We start from the raw sequence: 17,417 nt of genomic DNA, 5'->3' as shown, positions 1-17,417 counted from the left end.
TCAGAAGTGTGTGATTTACCTGTTTTTTTAAATACCAACATTTTTGTGCATTTACATGGAGTAGGGCTGGGTAATATTGTGTATGTCTTTGTGTACCACAACAATCGAATGATATCATGATACATAGTACATTTTACATTACATTTTCTTCAAAATGAATTGATGAATAACCACACAGGAATGGCTGTGTATGGTTAATGTAGCAGATTTCATACCAAGACATCCAATAATCATGTAAAAATCCAATATTGTCCTAAAGCCATCCTACTCAGTGACGTGCTGTATTGTAACACAGTGACCACAAAGGCCTTTGCTCCTGAAGATTTTCTAGGGCAAAAGAGATTAAACGGTACAGCAAAATTTCAGACAGTTGACACATTTATATCATCTAAATTAATTAGTATTTATTATTTTCATATTACCACACCCTGTGGTGGAACCAACACCAGAATATGTACTTGAGAACTTCTGATTTTGCACATAGCAAAAATAACATGATGAGAGTGAGCATTAACAATAAAGTGAGGCTTTATTCATATGGTAGTTCACGTGTTTAATGGCCTCTTGCTTGTTGACGTGTGTTAACTTATACTAAAGGTATTCAGGATGTAGGTGGTAGCCATCATGCATGCACAAAGGCTTCATGAACAGCTGTTATGTACTGTATGACAGAAGGCAAAGAAACACATCCTCCAAAATGTCAAAGTGAAGAAGTTTTCTGCCATGTCACTTGTAATGTTTTGACTGGATTTGTGAATTTAATGCCAAGTATGTGGCGCCACTTTTTTAAAAGCTGATCTCTATCCAGTTCTAGTAAATGTCATGTTTTTTTAGCCCGTGCTGATGGATCTTTGAGTAACTAATCAAAAAGGCTCTGCTCAAGTAGTTTAAGTGAAATTTAGCAGATTTAAAAAGGCTATTTTTTCTATGATTCTTTTTCACAAATAATTACAAACATCCAACATGTCAGCATGTACCAGTGAGCTTTAGTTAGCAACATTTCTCAAACAAATGTTAACTTCAAAACAAAAGATTACACGATGAACACAGTATTTTTGTTCTACTTCTCATCTCATCTCATCTTCAACCGCTTATCCGGTCGCGGGGGCAGAAGCTTTAGCAGGGGACCCCAAACTTCCCTTTCCCGGGCCACCTTAACCAGCTCTAACTGGGGGATCCAGAGGCGTTCCCAGGCCAGTGTGGAGATATAATCTCTCCACATGGTCCTGGGTCTTCCCCGAGGCCTCCTCCCAGCTGGACGTGCCTGGAACACCTCCCTAGGGAGGCGCCCAGGGGGCATCCTTACTAGATGCACGAACCACCTCAACTGGCTCCTTTCAACGCAAAGGAGCAGCGGCTCTACTCCGAGTTCCTCACGGATGGCTGAACTTCTCACCCTATCTCTAAGGGAGACTGCAGTCACCCTCCTGAGAAAACCCATTTCAGCCGCTTGTATCCGCAACCTCGTTCTTTCGGTCATGACCCAGCTTTCATGACCATAAGTGAGGGTAGGAACGAAGATTGACTGGTAGATCGAACTTTGCCTTCCGGTTCAGCTCTCGTCACAGCGCTGCGGTAGAGCAACTGCAACACCGCCCCGGCTGCTCCGATTCTCCGGCCAAACTCATGCTCCATCATCCCTTCACTTGTGAACATGATCCCGAGGTACTTGAACTCCTTCACTTGGGGTAAGGACTCATTCCCTACCTGGAGTAAGCAATCCATCGGTTTCCTGCCGAGAGCCATGGCCTCAGATTTAGAGGTGCTGATTCTCATCCCAGCCGTTTCACACTCGGCTGCGAATCGATCCAGTGAGTGCTGAAGATCAATGACCGACGATGCCATCAGGGCCACATCATCTGCAAAAAGCAGAGACGAGATCCTTAGCCCACCGAACTGCAACCCCTCCCCACCACGATGATATCCTGTCCATGAAAATCACGAAAAGGATTTTCGGGAACGAATCCGACTTACTGCCGAGGATCCAGACACAGCTCTCACTTTGGGTGTACAGAGATCGGATGGCCCACAGAAGTGACCCCCTCACCCCATACTCCCGCAGCACCTCTCACAGTATCTCCCGAGGGACCCGGTCATATGCCTTCTCCAGATCCACAAAGCACATGTTGACTGGATGGGCATACTCCCAGGCCCCCTCCAGGTTCCTTGCGTGAGTGGAGAGTTGGTATATTGTCCATGTCCAGGATGGAATCTGCATTGTTCCTCTTCAATCTGAGGTTCGACTATAGAGAGAACCCTCCTTTCCAGCACCTTGGAGTAGACTTTACCAGGGAGGCTGAGTAGTGTGATACCCCTGTAATTGGCACACACCCTCTGGTCCCCCTTTTTAAATAGGGGAACCACCACCCCGGTCTGCCACTCCCTTGGCACTGTCCCAGACTTTCACTCAATGTTGAAGAGACGTTTCAAACCAAGACAGCACCTCCAAACCCAAAGCTTTCAGCATTTCTGGATGAATCTCATCAATCCCTGGGGCTTTGCCACTGTGGAGTTGTTTGAGATATTGACAACTGATTCCCCATCAGCCTCCAGCTCTGCCTCTACAAAAGAGGGTGTGTTAGTCGGATTAAGGAGTTCCTCAAAGTGATTACCTCATCAGCTGAGGTCACCAGCGTCCCGTCCTTACTGTAAACAGCTTGGACGGTTCCCCTCCTGAGATGTCGAATGGTTTTCCAGAAGCACCTTGTTGCCACCCGAAAGTCCTTCTCCATGACTTCTCCAAACTCCTCCCACCCCCGCTACTTTGCCTCTGACACAGCAGAGGCTTCAGCCCTTCTGGCCTGTCGGTACCTTGCAACTGCCTCCGGAGTCTTCTGGGATAACATATCCCAGAAGGCCTCCTTCTTCAGTCGGACAGCTTCCCTGACCACTGGTGTCCACCACAGTGTTCAAGGGTTACCGCCACTTGAGGCACCTAAGACCTTGAGGCCACGGCTCACCGCTGCAGCTTCAGCAATGGAAGCTTTGAACATTGCCCACGCCGGTTCAATGCCCCCATCCTCCACAGGGATGCCAGCAAAGCTCCGCCAGAGGTGTGAGTGGCAAACCCGGCCACCAGGCGCTCGCCGGTGAGCCCTCCGTCTGGGCCCAGAGACCACTCTGCCATGGGAGACCCTACCAGGAGCACTAGGCTCCAGACAACACAGCCCTAAGGTTCACAGGGACAAACAAACCTCTCCACCACAATAAGGTGATGGTTCCCGGAGAGGTTGTTCTACTACTGATCATCTAAATACATTTGATCCACACATGTGTGTGTGTGTGTGTGTGTGTGTGTGTGTGTGTGTGTGTGTGTGTGTGTGTGTGTGTGTGTGTGTGTGTGTGTGTGTCTGCGTGTGTGTGTACATGATTTCATCATATCACATTCCAGTTTGTTTTCATCAAGTATTTAAAGTGTAACTATCCTCCTTTCTTTCAGTTGTTTTAATATTATATACGTCAGATCTGAATATGTTTCTGTTTTTAGGAAAAACACAATGTGTTCTGTAGGACATTGCATGTATTTTTGTGTGAAACATTTCTAGTATTGTAACTGGGAAGACATTGAGCACTGGGTTGTAATGATCAGTCTGTGATTATTTTTGTTAAGTTATTGCTTGCCATGCCATTGCTGTATGTTGCTCTATTTTCAACTTCAGACATTGAGTTGGGAATAAAATTGTATGGACAGAAATATATTGACTTTGTGTTGCTTCTGTAGTCTGGACTGCTGTCCTTGTAAACAGACCATAGACCATAGGTTTCACAAAGTCTGACACAGACATCGTACATTTCCCGTCTGTGTAAGCCACAGTTAGATGCATTTTGACCCTGTTTTTACACTTGAGCTGAGTAGCCAATCAGTGCGTTGCCCATTGACCATCCAATCAGAGGAACTACTGTTAAAACTGTCCAATATTGGGGTAAAATGTCCTGTTCTTCCTCTGAACTTGAACATGAACTTTCAACATGTGGCTGTAGACAACCACACAGTAACATTAGACAGTCTGCTACCTGTCATGTTATATGCGTTTTCAGGTGTGTAAATATGAATGGAGATTATTTCTAAATTGCTTATGTGGACGGAGATTGTTTTCATTTTGAAATGAAACAGTTAAACCCCTAGCTTGAGTTTTCATCAGTCTTAGTCTTTCCAAAATAATATTTATTAACCTGCCTACGGGCTGTCCCACTGACTTTTTGTCAATGAGGCTGTAGAGCAGGGGTGCTCCTGGAAGGCCACTGTCCTGCACTTTTAGGTTTCTCTCTGCTCTAACACACCTGATTCTAATTCTCTGCTCGGTATAAAGCAGCTGAAGCTTGTCAGGGGTTTAATAATTGTCGGACTCAGGTGTGTTAGAGCAGAAAGAAACGTAAAACATGCAGGACAGTGGCCCTCAACGAGCATGGGTTCTCCACCCCTGCTGTAGAGGCTCAGCTTTAAGGCTTGAACTACATCTGAAACTACACTACCATGACTACAACCCAAGGAATCCACTGGTACTAACCATATCATGGCAGATGGTTGGGAAGGGGGCTTAAAGCTGAAGTTAGTTACTTTCTGTAAAAACAATGTTCATATTTGCTGAAACTGTCACTGTATCCTGATAGCATAATGAGGCAGAAAATGTGAAATAGCATTGTATCTCTACTTCTCTCTGTTGTGCTCTTAGTTTCACATCCACATTATGCTGAGGATGTTCTACCAGTCGGTGGGGTAGCCAGTGCCATCTTCTTTGCTGTTGTGTGCTGGGGTAGCAGACTGAGGGCAGCAGACGCAAAGAGAATCAGTAAGATCAGGAAGGCTGGCTCCGTCCTGGGGGTCAAACTGGACTCTTTGGTGGTGGTGTCTGAGATGCGGATGCTGTCCAAACTGCACAGCATCCTGGACAACAACTCTCACCCTCTCCACCAGCTGCTGACCTCCAGCAGAAGCACCTTCAGCCACAGACTCATTCTCCCCCGGTGTAATACTGAACGCCTGAGGAAGTCTTTTCTTCCAGTGGCCATCAAACTTTAAAATTCATCTCCCCCCGGTCAGGTAAGGAACAGTGGAGACACTGTATCCTGAGAAAATGTCACTTTGTCACTTGATATCATCACTGCACCACTTTATTCAGTTGTTCTGTCACGTACTTCAGTAAGAAATTCTGCTACACTTTACACTGTCACTTTATATCACCACTACATCACTTTATCTTTGTGGTACTGTAACTTACTGCTGCTACACTTTACTGTTCTTTCCTGTAACCTAGTTCTGTAGGAAATGCTGCTACACTGTACTTTACTGTAACTGACTAACTTACTTCAGTAAGAAAGGCTGCTACACTTCACTGTGCCATACTGTAACTTAGTTCTGTAGGAAATGCTGCTACATTTTTAACACTGTTAACACTTATCGCTCCTTCTCACTTATTTAGTTTGTACTTATTTTATTTCAATCTGCTGCTAAACTGCACAGTGCGTATTGTTGTATATTGTATATACCTACGCTTAACCACAATGTCTGTTGCACTCTGTCACACTTGTTAATTGTTTGATTTATTTTACGTTAGCTTTATTTTGATTTGATTGTTAGCTTATTGTTACTCTGATCCTTTCCCACCTTTGTATTGAAACTGTTGCACAATAATTTCCCTCGGGATAAATAAAGCTTCTTGAATCTTGAATCGGCTAGATCCACTGCATCCAACCGACAACTAATCAGAGCGAAGGATTCTCTGACCCAGTGTCAATAACTGGTCACAAACTCTGATTTACCGTGAAAGCAGGCTGATTAAATATAAATGTTGAATTTGTTTCAGACAAAGAAGGTTGAGATTCTGTCCACAGAAATAAAACTGAAACATATCTACATTTTGTCCATGTCTTTGGCATATTTTATACACATCGAAACTGTATTGAAAGAGCTATTATGTTGATATGACTGTCAAAAGACCATTCTCTTTGCTGCAAACCGCTCACATGTTGCAGTCAAAAAAAGGCGAGACCTCTTTCTCGAGCTGCTCAGGTGGGCAGTGTGGCTGCTCTAACCTGTTAACATGGGTGCTGACATAAAAAAGCCACAGGTTCGGCAATGCACACGCCCTGCTGACGTGCAATCTGGCCTGGCCGTAAGAACAACTGCTGATTTTCAACCAGCACAGACTGCAGCACACGTAGATTAATGCCAACAGGAACTCTGTGCTCAGCTGCTGGCAAAAGTCCATCGTATGATGTGTGCCCCTTAAATCAACAGCGGCTTAGCGCTCCCTCTTGTCCAAATATGTCTCCAAATTACCAAGATGGCGAATGCAAAATGACAAACCCCTGGCTTCAAAATGGTAGTCCACAAACCATGGGTGACATCACGGTGGCTACATCCATTATTTTTTTGTCTTTGTGTAGGAGCTAAAATAAAGGTTCTAAGAACTACAATTGTTCCTGGTTCTTGATGTGCGGACAGAATCAAAGGGGTTTTCTTAGAACTATGAAAAGGTCCCTCGAGTCCGAAAAACACCTAAATGGTCTCTCCTGAAAGACGTTCATGTTGTTCCATTTGGCTGATGACGTGAAAAATAATTGTATGAAGAATAAAGATGTAGAGCTACTCAATAGTGATGACATTAGCCATTCAACCACCTGCCTAACTGGTCTGATCCCACAACATCCATGAAACTGTGATGCTTTGCAGATACTTTATTACACAAATAACATTTACTAAAAATAGTACTCTTGCAGCAAATCCACTGTCAAAATAAATATCAGATAGCAACATATGTTCCACAAAATGCAATTTATATGGCATGCCATGAAGGGAATCATTCAAAGTGTATGACAAACTGAGCATATGGATAGAAACATAGTAGATGAGAGTCAGGGAGCAGGGAATCAAAGATTGAGCAAATTAACTGAAATCTGAGAATACAGAAAGACACTGAATATTCTGATTGGACAACATTCTTCATCCCACCATCTTTGTGTGTCATCTGTGTATTTTCATGAGGAGTATGCTGTGAAAAGCTTCATTGTTGCAATATAAGTGCTACTCAATGTTCTTGATTCAGCTTTCACTGAATAACTGTGATTGATGACATGGGACTTGTGCTGTAGGTTTGAGTGAACAGGTTTCCTATATTCTCAGTTTTCCATTCATTCCTATAAATTAGTAATTGATCAAATCAAACATGATCAATAAATAATTTTGAATTTAAAGTCAAATCTCAAGCAATGGACTAGTTGTTGAGAAGCGAATCCAGTGTGTAACAGTGTAATGGGATTTTCAACAGCTGTTCTACCTGTGCACAATGGTTCACATTAAACTAAAGATGCAGAACCATACAAGCTGCTCTGCATGTTTAAGCCTGTTCACTACAAGTTGTATCAATTGGTTTTCCATACAATAAAAAAAAAAAAAAAATATATATATATATATATATATATATATATATATATGGAGAGATTAGTCAATTCAATTTTGATTTAAAGGGAATTAATCTGCAATCAAGCATTTTTAAATCAATTAATCTTCGTGGTTACAGATTCTTATATCTGCTGTTGTAGTTGTATTTCTGGTTTCATTTCCCTCAGGTTCAGTAAAGTTGTACATAAGAATTGAGATATGTTGTTTCCAGCGGCCTCTTTGGCAGTAAGATGTAACTGCAGGTAAGCTTGTACTTTCAGAGCCTCCATCTTGTCACGTTCACAGTCACTATGTGTGTTGAAAATTGTATTTTTTTTTTTTTGCTCTTTTGTAAACTTTATTGAAACACATTCACCTCTCTACTTTCAGTCCGTCCCCTATATGTTCCCCTTTTTAATCCACACACACACACACGTTCCTATTACACTTCTGCCCTTACTACAAGCCTGACTCAGAAGTTGGAAGTTCACGATTTCCGATTACAAGTGAATGCAGCATAACCGTTGGTGACGATCTGGGCCGACAGACCAACGTCTGTCAGCAGAGTGACTAACATGGGGGATTATTTCCATCTAGAGAGGGAATGTCTCCACAGACACAGATATTGGAATAATCAGTAACAAATTATTTCATAAGTGATCAATCACCATTGTTTTAACTCACTCTGTGATCGAAAGGAACTTAAATGACAGTTAACTAGATGAAAACCTTACGGAGTACAACTTTAAGTACATGACGTACAAAAACAGATACACAGAAGGGTAAAGAATAGGGACCTAAGAATAAAAACACAGCCGTGTATCCAGCACCACTACTTCAGACAGTCTGAGTCAGCTCAGTTTTAAATATTTTCTGACATTTTATAGAGGGGATGATTGATCAAGTAATCAAGATTTGCCAATTGATAACTAAACGATGAAAATAAATGTTAGTTGCAGCCCTACACTTAGGTGATACAGTGTGGACTGTTTTAACTCTACACAGACATGTTCTGTGCTTGGATTTCACACCTCAAGGAAGTTTTGAGAGTACAGCATACATGCAACAATGGAGAGCAAAAAAAAGTATATACCTTTTGTAAGTAAGGAGTTAAAACCTGCAAATATAAAAATGTTTCTTTATGTTTTCTGAAGTTAGCGAGTTTGATGGAGTTCCAGTGCTTGAGACTTGGCTTTGATTGGCATCACACGCACACGTAAATATCCATTTTCCATTCACTTAAATGGAAGAAAAATCAATACAGTACAAGCCCTAATAGCAGCAGTTGTTTTCATCTCATGGTACACTGGCAGGTGCTGAAGAAAGGCAAAATACAGATGTGAAAAAGGCACAAAATGACAAGTGAAATGGTGCTTATGCTCTGTGTGCAGCTTTACTACATGGAAAAGATTTATGGAAGGTAGGATGCACTTTTTCAGTTCAACTAAACGGTCTATACCGTATACTTTACAGTATCAGTGCTGTTAAACTTCAGTATTGAAATCTCACACCATGAAAAACAAGTTAAAATAAAAATCCAGCAATGGTTCAGTTTAGTTTTACCTGTTTCCAAACTGCAGGAATAAAAAGTAGTCCTTACAGTCCATTGGCAGATGTGGTCCTGTTTTAAGGCTGAATCTGACACCAGATATTTCTAACATTTGTCGAAGGGACTGTGCTAATAATAGTTTGATTTGTGAAAATTGATCTTTCATAGTGACCACGGGTAAATTAAATGAAGATTAAATAAATTCTAAATTATTTTTATATACAGTATTTTTTTAAATATATAAACAATAAGATTGGCAGCTAACACAGCAGTTACACACATGATGAATAACGTACATCTTGGATAGCCAAAAAAGAAGATGTTTGGTGGCTGGCCCCAGAGCGTCTAAGAGGAGGAGTGAGGAGGCGGCAGAGCGGAGTACTCTTCATTCTCTGAGTCGCTGCTGTCCTCATCGTTCCTCTCCCGGTCGCTCCCTTCAGTACTCAGCTGGTCGAAGCCCTGATGACTGTAACCCTTATGGGATGCAAAGAAGTTCCCCAGGTTCAGACTGCCCACAGCTTTACCTGGCAACGGGGAGAACACCAAAGAGGAACATCTTACTAACATGATATGACATGTAATAACATATCTGCACTTATCACAAACACAAATGAGTCATTGGTCTTATGGCTACAATATTCAAACTGGCCAAGAGTCTGTGGTAGATTTCATTTGTAAAACAAAAGACACAACTGTACCCCAAACTAGTGACGTGTCCTGTATTGAGGCTTTGAAGCGAGTGTCGAGTAAAAACAATTTTTGAGAAGCGGGTATCGAGCATAGACTGTATAAAAACATTTTAGTCAACTGTATGCAGTTTTATTGACTTTGAATCTTGCTAGCATAATGTTAGCTTTCTGGCTCATAGAAGAAGAAGAATTGAAGAAGAAGAATTACTTTATTTTTATCCCACACGGGGAAATTCAATTTCTAGGGTTCAATGAGCTGAGCAGACAGAAATTATCTAAGGTTCTTTCATCCTTTTTACTGGAGCTACATTTCCATTGTATAAGAACCTTATATCAACAATGATTGTTGCAGGAATTAGTCAAATCCTCAGATGTTTCCAGGGAAGTGAGTGAAGAGTTGTTGTTTGAAAAAGCTTCACATTTATAGCAATATGCATAAAAAGATAAATCAATGGTCTTCATCGTGTCCATGGTATAAGTGAGATAACGTCCTTCATATCAAATTTAGGAATGAATGGACCCTAGATTTCATTTGTAAAACAAAAGACACAACTGTACCCCAAACTAGTGACGTGTCCTGTGTCGAGGCTTTGAAGCGAGTGTCGAGTAAAAACAATTTTTGAGAAGCGGTTATCGAGCATAGACTGTATAAAAACATTTTAGTCAACCAGTCGAACATTTATCTCACGCCTCTGCTACTTCGCCAAGATGAGAGCGGACAGCAACAATCTAGCTAATCCGCCAGCTCCAGAAATGCTAAAGTTAGTCTACCAGTTGCAGGGAGTGAGGTGGCGCTCCTATTGCTGGTTGGCTTTTTTGCTGACTTACACATTTGACTTTGGACCTGTAAGTGACAGGAGTGTCAATCGACTGCCCCCCTGACTACCCATGCTGTATACCCACGTGTGAATACAGCTTACTGCTGTGACTTCATGGCAAAGCGAGGAAGCTTGTTGATGTTTCTATCATGCTGCAGCCTACACTGGAAGAAAACAAACCTCTGAAAGAAGAAGGGTGATTTGCACAAAGCCGGCAAACAAAAACTCCAGGTTCTCCTGACAATGTTCGGAGTTCGTATGTGAAAACGACCTAATGTGTTGTCTGCCCTTCCACCCTCCGTTTCCTCAAGATTCCCTGATCACCATAACAGCCAGTCTGTGTGTGTGTGTGTGTGTGTGTGTGTGTGAGTGTGAGTGTGAGTGTGTGTGTTTGTGTGTGTGTGTGTGTGTGTGTGTATGAGAGTGTGAGAGTGTGAGAGTGGGAGTGTGTGAGTGTGTGTGTGTGTGTGTGTGTGTGGTTGTGTGTGCGTGTGTAGGTGTAGGTGCGGGTGTGTGTGCGCATATCTTTGTATTTGTATTCTCTATCTCTCACATACAGACATCCACCCACCCACACCCACACATCTCAATAATACAGCTACTGCTGATGCTAATATTTGCTATATGATATAAGCATCTGGATGCACACCAAGTATCCAGCACACTGTCAACATTGTCTTGTTTGCAATGTCATGTGATTTACCTCTTATTTTTCCCAAGATCCCTCCCACAGAGCTGGGTTCAGTTTTCACCTCACATCGGTCTGCAAACAAACAATATTCAACAGTATTTAGGTGAATGCTGACCAAATAATAATACAAAAGACAGATACAGAGCAGAGCAGTGTGTGCCTGTCTTTGTCTGTCTATCTGTCTGTGTCTGTCTTTGTCTCTGTCTGCCCATCTGTCTGTGTGTCTGTCTTTGTCTCTGTCTGTCCATCTGTCTGTCTTAGTCTGTCCATCTGTCTGTGTCTCTCTTTGTCTCTGTCTGTGTCTCTCTTTTTCTCTTTGTTTCTGTCTGTCTGTCGCTCTGTCTGTCTTTGTCTCTGTCTGTCCATCTGTCTGTCTTTGTCTGTCCATCTGTCTGTCTTTGTCTCTCTCTTTCCATCTGTCCGTCTCTTTCTCTCTTTTCTTCCTCCCCAACCAGTTAAGACAGATGTCCGTCTTCCATAGAGCTGGGTCTGTTTGACGTTGCTGTCTGTTAAAGGGAAGGTTTTCGTTGCCACTGTGTGCACAAGATAGCTGTTGCTACTCAATGGGGGAAATGTTGGGTCTCTCTAAATCAAAATAAGTAATTGAGTGTAGTCTTTACTACTGTGTGGTCTTTACCTAGTTTGTAAAGTGTCCTGAGATAACTTCTGTTATGATTTGGCACTATAAATAAAATTTAATTTAATTGAATTTACCTACCTTATATATGAAGTGTCCTGAGATAACTTTAGTTATGAATTGGCACTGTAAATAAAATGGAATTGTGCCGTTTTGAGCATTTTTCAGAAAATAATTCTTAAAATGTGTGTCAATCTGAACACTACAGCATTTGGCTGTACTTTGGCAGTGAAGCTGAGGTGTTGTGTTCTTAATAAACCACACTCTTTTACAACCATTCTCATCAGACTGAAGGAAGACAGTTTCAAAGTCAAATTGGAGCAAATGGCAAGCTAAAATCTTGGGCTTTTAATCATGCGGTGCTGAACGAAATGTCTTTGATTGGAACTGAAGCCTACTGACATTCAGACTAGGTATGCACCAATTCAACATTTTCTCGATACCGATGCCTGGGCTTTGCATATCAGTCGATGCCTGATACTGATACCTGTTGAATTAATAAATGTGAAAGAGACTAAAGGCATCAGGCTTGACTTAATGATTACTTCCCTAACTTTGTAAAACAAAATGTAACATATTAACACGTTGATACAAATGTACTGAATCATCATTTATTCTTTTTTTTTTTTTTAAATAAACAATTGTGCTTAAACTTCTAAAAATTTGAATTAAATGTAACCGCTGAACATGAGAATAAAGTCACTTAAGTAACAGCGTGCTGCCCCTTTAAGAGAGTTGGCAAAGTTTTGACGGTGCAGTTTGTCTACTCAGACCTGCCGTAGTTGTTGATATTATGGCAAAGCTGTGGCTTTACCTTTGCTATTAATTTTTCAGCTGCGCCTGAAGGACTGTAAAAGTAAGCCGCTATATTTGAGTTAAATATATAACATTTCCACTGGTGAAAATTAATTAAAACTGTTGTTGGTTCATGTGGAAAAACACGACAATTGTAGCACAGGTTATTGTTTCAGTGTTTAGAACACATTATAATTTGTACATTTGTATTTTTATTTCTGTATCTCAGTTCACTGAACTAGGTGAAATACCTCCATACAACGATTTAATGGATCGGTCCTTGGATCTGGCCAATAATCTGATACCTGATCCAGCTAATTTGTCAATATCGGAACTGATATACGATCTTAATATCAGATTGGTACAGACCACACCCAGTGGTGCTGTAATGGCAGCAAAGTTAGGAACAAAACACTGATATGAGATGGTAGGAATGTCTTTTGCGTCCAGTATGGGCAGGAAGACCCAATATCCCTTTCAATGGACATGTGGGCATGTGAGTATTGCATTAAGATAGGGTAAACAAGGTCTATCTAATAAGTGGCCTTATTGTCATACATACTGTTTTTCCTCCAGCAGATGAAGACTCCAATGGAGATGACCAGCAGCAGAGGGATGAGCAGTAGTGTGGTGATAATGGCTGGGAGAATACCCTGCTCTCTGTTTGGCTTTACTGTGCTCTTCTTCTTCTTCTCTTCTGTCTCTTCTTGTGGCTGAGGTTGTTGAGCCACAGTTTGCTTCTCTTGGATGGCTACTGTCTTTGACATGTTGTGCTCCGGCCTCACCTTAGTTTGAACAAACGTCTCCATTTCTACAAAAAAACAAGTGTTGTTATTGACAAGGTGTCCACTCCATGATTTCTTATTTTTACCACACATAATCAACCACACAACAGGTGTGCCCAAACTGGGAGAAAAACTCATTGGGTGTGCTTGTTTTATCACAGTGACCACATGATTTCTTTTTACTCTCTGTGTAAAAAAAGCTCATCTTAAAGGTGACCTATTCTGATCATTTTCAGGTTCATACTGTTTTGTGTTTGTAGGACCTCCATGAGGAAGTGCTGTTTAAGGAGTTTTTGTGTCTGGTTGTCTGCTCAGCGTCGCAGGAAGACAACGGTAGATAAGACTTTTGTATGCTTGTTTCGATAAGAGATAAGGTGGGGTTTACAACCTCGGACCCTCCTGGGGTAATAAAACCCAGAACTCCAGGTCTCAGGACACCCTTTTAACCTAAATCAACGTCAAATCTGACCGCACATCGATCTGGAGGAGCTGTCTCTGGGAGGCAGATGGACTTTCATTAATAAAATCTAAGCAACTGAACTTTGTGTAGATGTTTGGAAAAACAGTTAAAGTTTGATGTTTCATTGCAACTGGCTGTTCAAAGACATTCTTGCAAGTGTGTAACAATATATGCATTATTTGTATCTTGTTGTGATTATGTTTATGTGGTTTCAGAAGTGCAAAGTCTCTGTCTAATTTCTGAAATAATTTGTGTTTAAATAATAGGCCTGTCACTATATCCAGGAGAGTGTGATGATGTGTAGTATCTGTATCTGTTAAAACTGTCTGCCTAAAGATTTTGGTTAAATTGGATATCAGAAAGCGTAATAATGGAAAATCAACCGAAGATAGTTTAATCTCAGAATTAGAATTCCGGCATAAAAGCAGTTGATTCGCTCAGAGCCAAAGGGATGGGTTAAACCAGACCCCACCTCTTCGTTCAACTGTGAGATAAAGGAACAAACAGAGGTGTCCAAAACTCTCTCTTGTCCTCTCTCTTGTCTCCTCTCTCTGCAACTTTCTCCTGCATCTCTGCACCTCTGACCCCCCTCTGTTACTTCACCTCCTGCACTTATCTCTTCTCCCCTCTTCGTTCCCTTTGTTCTTTTGTCTAACTTTGTTAACCCAAAGTTAGCAAGAGACGTTGTTTTCGCACTTAAGTATTTTCGTTTATTAATCTATTTTTATCGCTTGACTTTTTAAGTTTTCTACGACACGTTATTTTTAATCTTAGTCATTAGTATAGTTAAACCCCTCGTGCTGTCTTTGCCTTTTTGTCCGGCCGGCAAATTGCATCGAAATCGCGACTCCAGCCCCACAGAACCGGTCAGAACATTTGTCAACCCACATATCACCTCCAGAGGCAAGCCACCTGAAGCACCAAATCCAGGCCACGACGGGACCCGACGAGACCCGCTGAGCCAACCGCACAGCTGACCCAGTCTACAAACCGAGCTGAGGTCCGCCAAACACCGGGACGCGGACTCACGGAATCTGCATCGGTACTGTAAGACGCCAGGGCAACTGTAATATCAACGGCAAAGTAAGGTTGGCCTTTTAATGCAACTCTTGGTTAAACGTTGGGGACAGTTAGATTCTGATCCGAGTTCTGTTGGCCGGCTAATTAGAGCAAGTTTTTGTATCCGCCAGTGATATTATAAACAAGCCCCCCTAGAGTCTCAAGCTTCTTATATCCACATTTAACCCTTTTTTCACTTGTCTATTCAATGTTGCACTGTCCTGTATTCTCCTTGTTATGTAGTCAAATAAATGTTTATAACTTTACGTCGTTGTGAGAGTCTTCCGTTCTGTGCAGAAAGTGTTAGTCACTGATAAGGCTGTGGTACGAATTAACGCGTTCAAGACGAGACTGATAAAATTTAACAATCAATTACTTTAAATAACTAACAGGTATTAAACCTTCACCAAAGTTTAATAAACATCCTGTCTTAATATGGTGTGGTGCCCTTACTTCGAGGTAAAATAAATCCTAAATTTAAACGAGTCGTGTTAATTCATAATTAATTCAGCGACTACTATATTCTAGCCATAACAAAAGTAGGCTTAATCTCCTACATGTTTCTAATAGAACATGTTAACATGCTTTAATGTTCACCCTCTGTCTGAGACGCTCTGCTGTAGCAACTGTCTCCTCCATGACCCCTCCTGAAAAAGCCCAGTCTGCTTTGAGTCAGTGTTTCCAGGTTTCTGCATGTCTGCACCGCTGTCGCCATCTCTGTACTGTATGGTCAGCTGGGGACTGACACCAGCAACCAAGTTTACACCTCTCTGGTGTAAGCACGTAGCTACATGTAGCAGTGTATACATATACACTGCAGTAGCGTGCCTGGAACAGATGACCAGGAAATGTGGCACGGACTGACATCACCTTGTGCCAAGAGTAAAAAAACTGGTGGAAACGGGACGCTTAAACTGAACGCTATATCTAGATGAACTAAATTGTCCACAGTGCACTAAGAGGTCCGACTGGTGGCATTGTGTGTCCACCATAGAGTTTTGTCATGAGGGCAGCGTCTTGTTAAGTGCTGTGTATTTACACTCAAACAGAATCATAATAGGGTTCCTTAAATTTTTAGGATCAAATGTAAGAATGCTTCAAATCAAATCAAAGCTTTTGACATCTGACTTCCATGATAACACTGGAGTGACAGAAATAAGCACTGGATGTCATCTTCAAAGTATAAATGCTGCTGTGTCACATTTATAGACTGCTGTCAACCCATGTCTTTTAAATACTGCTTCTAGCCATTGCCGGAAGTCAGATAATTTCAGAATCAACACATGCTGACCCTGTAGATTTGACTAATGTGTGCCCTGGATGTAACCTTGATCTTTCTCTGTCCGTCCACTGACTCATTCATTCTTATCTAGATGTCTATTCTACAACTACCAACAACTAGCTTTGCACTACCTAACTTGAATGAACCTCGGACCTATTTGGGGTGCCTGGTAACTCAGTGGTTAGAGCAGACTCCCCATATACAGAGGCTGGAAGTCCTCACTGCAGCGGCCCAGGTTCGATTCCAACCTGCGGCCCTTTACTGCATGTCACCCCCCCCCCCCCCCTCTCTCTCCCATTTCCTGTCAACCACCAGCTATGCAGAACAACCTCCCACCTATTTGCACCTCTCCTCCCATCTGAGCACGGAAAGAAAAAACAGAGGGATGGGTAAAGCGATCGTCAGGAAAATACCAAAATGTTGGAACATGGTTTGCACTGGTCCAAGTCTGCATAAGTGCAGCACAAATAAGCAAAATTGGACGCCCATAGAACTCACAGGACTCATCATATTACAGACAGAAACAGTGGCCAGGTTATATAAGCCAGGGTATGCTAATTTGGGACTGAATGCCTTATTCTGGCTGTTGATGCCATAGACTGTAATAAAGATGGATGTAGATTCTAGGTCTGAAAAGTGAAGCTAATGCATGAGTGCCTTAAAGCTGCATTCTCTCTTATGTCCAAAAGGGGGCAACCTCACTGGCTCCAAAAAGACGTCTGATTGTATAGAAGTAAATGAGTAAAACTGCATTACACATCACTTGATTTATTACGTCAGTAAACATTTTCCTAATGAGTTTGTGGTCTCAATCTCTAGTTTCAAGTCTTAATAGCATGATGTTCATTTGGTAAATTATGGTCCCATTTAGAGTCAAATAGACCATTAAGCAGGGGATTCTTTAGGACGTGGCTACCTTGTGATTGACAGGTTGTGATGCCTGCGACATATCCACGCCTCTATGTAGATCAAAATAGCCATGAACTTGTATTTGGGTGTTTGTGTTCAATTCTCAGGACTTTGACCTTCTCACAGTATGTTTTTTTACTTCATCGGAACATTTTGGTATCCTAAATGTCTTGTTCAGCATTCATTTGCACCTTGCTAACAAAGCCAACGTTAGCATTAACTGCTGACTTAAGGGAAACTGCAGATTTTCAACCAGCACTGTGTCACTGCAGCATGGACAGTAAATGCAGACGAATGGCACCAGCTCCCGGAGGTCCCCGCTCACCCACTGGGAATAGTCCACTGGATTGTGTCGGTGGGTT

At 41.8% G+C, this 17,417-nt stretch overlaps 1 protein-coding gene across 4 annotated transcripts in view; it reads right to left on the bottom strand.

Annotated features, from left to right (window-relative positions):
* Nucleotides 1-6,734: 6,734 nt before the first annotated feature.
* pam (peptidylglycine alpha-amidating monooxygenase) overlaps nucleotides 6,735-17,417 on the bottom strand; it is a 73,202-nt gene continuing 62,519 nt past the window's right edge. For all 4 annotated transcript variants that reach the window (XM_083929626.1, XM_083929627.1, XM_083929628.1 and 1 more), the window contains 3 exons: nucleotides 13,123-13,371; nucleotides 11,141-11,200; nucleotides 6,735-9,454 (listed from right to left, as the gene is read on the bottom strand). In XM_083929626.1, coding sequence (XP_083785752.1) covers nucleotides 9,276-9,454; nucleotides 11,141-11,200; nucleotides 13,123-13,371 — 488 coding nt within the window. In that variant the 3' untranslated portion in view covers nucleotides 6,735-9,275. The remainder of the gene's footprint in view (nucleotides 9,455-11,140; nucleotides 11,201-13,122; nucleotides 13,372-17,417) is intronic.

The sequence above is a fragment of the Echiichthys vipera genome, assembly GCF_963691815.1.
Source record: "Echiichthys vipera genome assembly, chromosome: 16".
Classification (NCBI taxonomy): domain Eukaryota; kingdom Metazoa; phylum Chordata; class Actinopteri; order Perciformes; family Trachinidae; genus Echiichthys; species Echiichthys vipera.
This window is presented reverse-complemented; position numbering and strand designations above follow the sequence as displayed.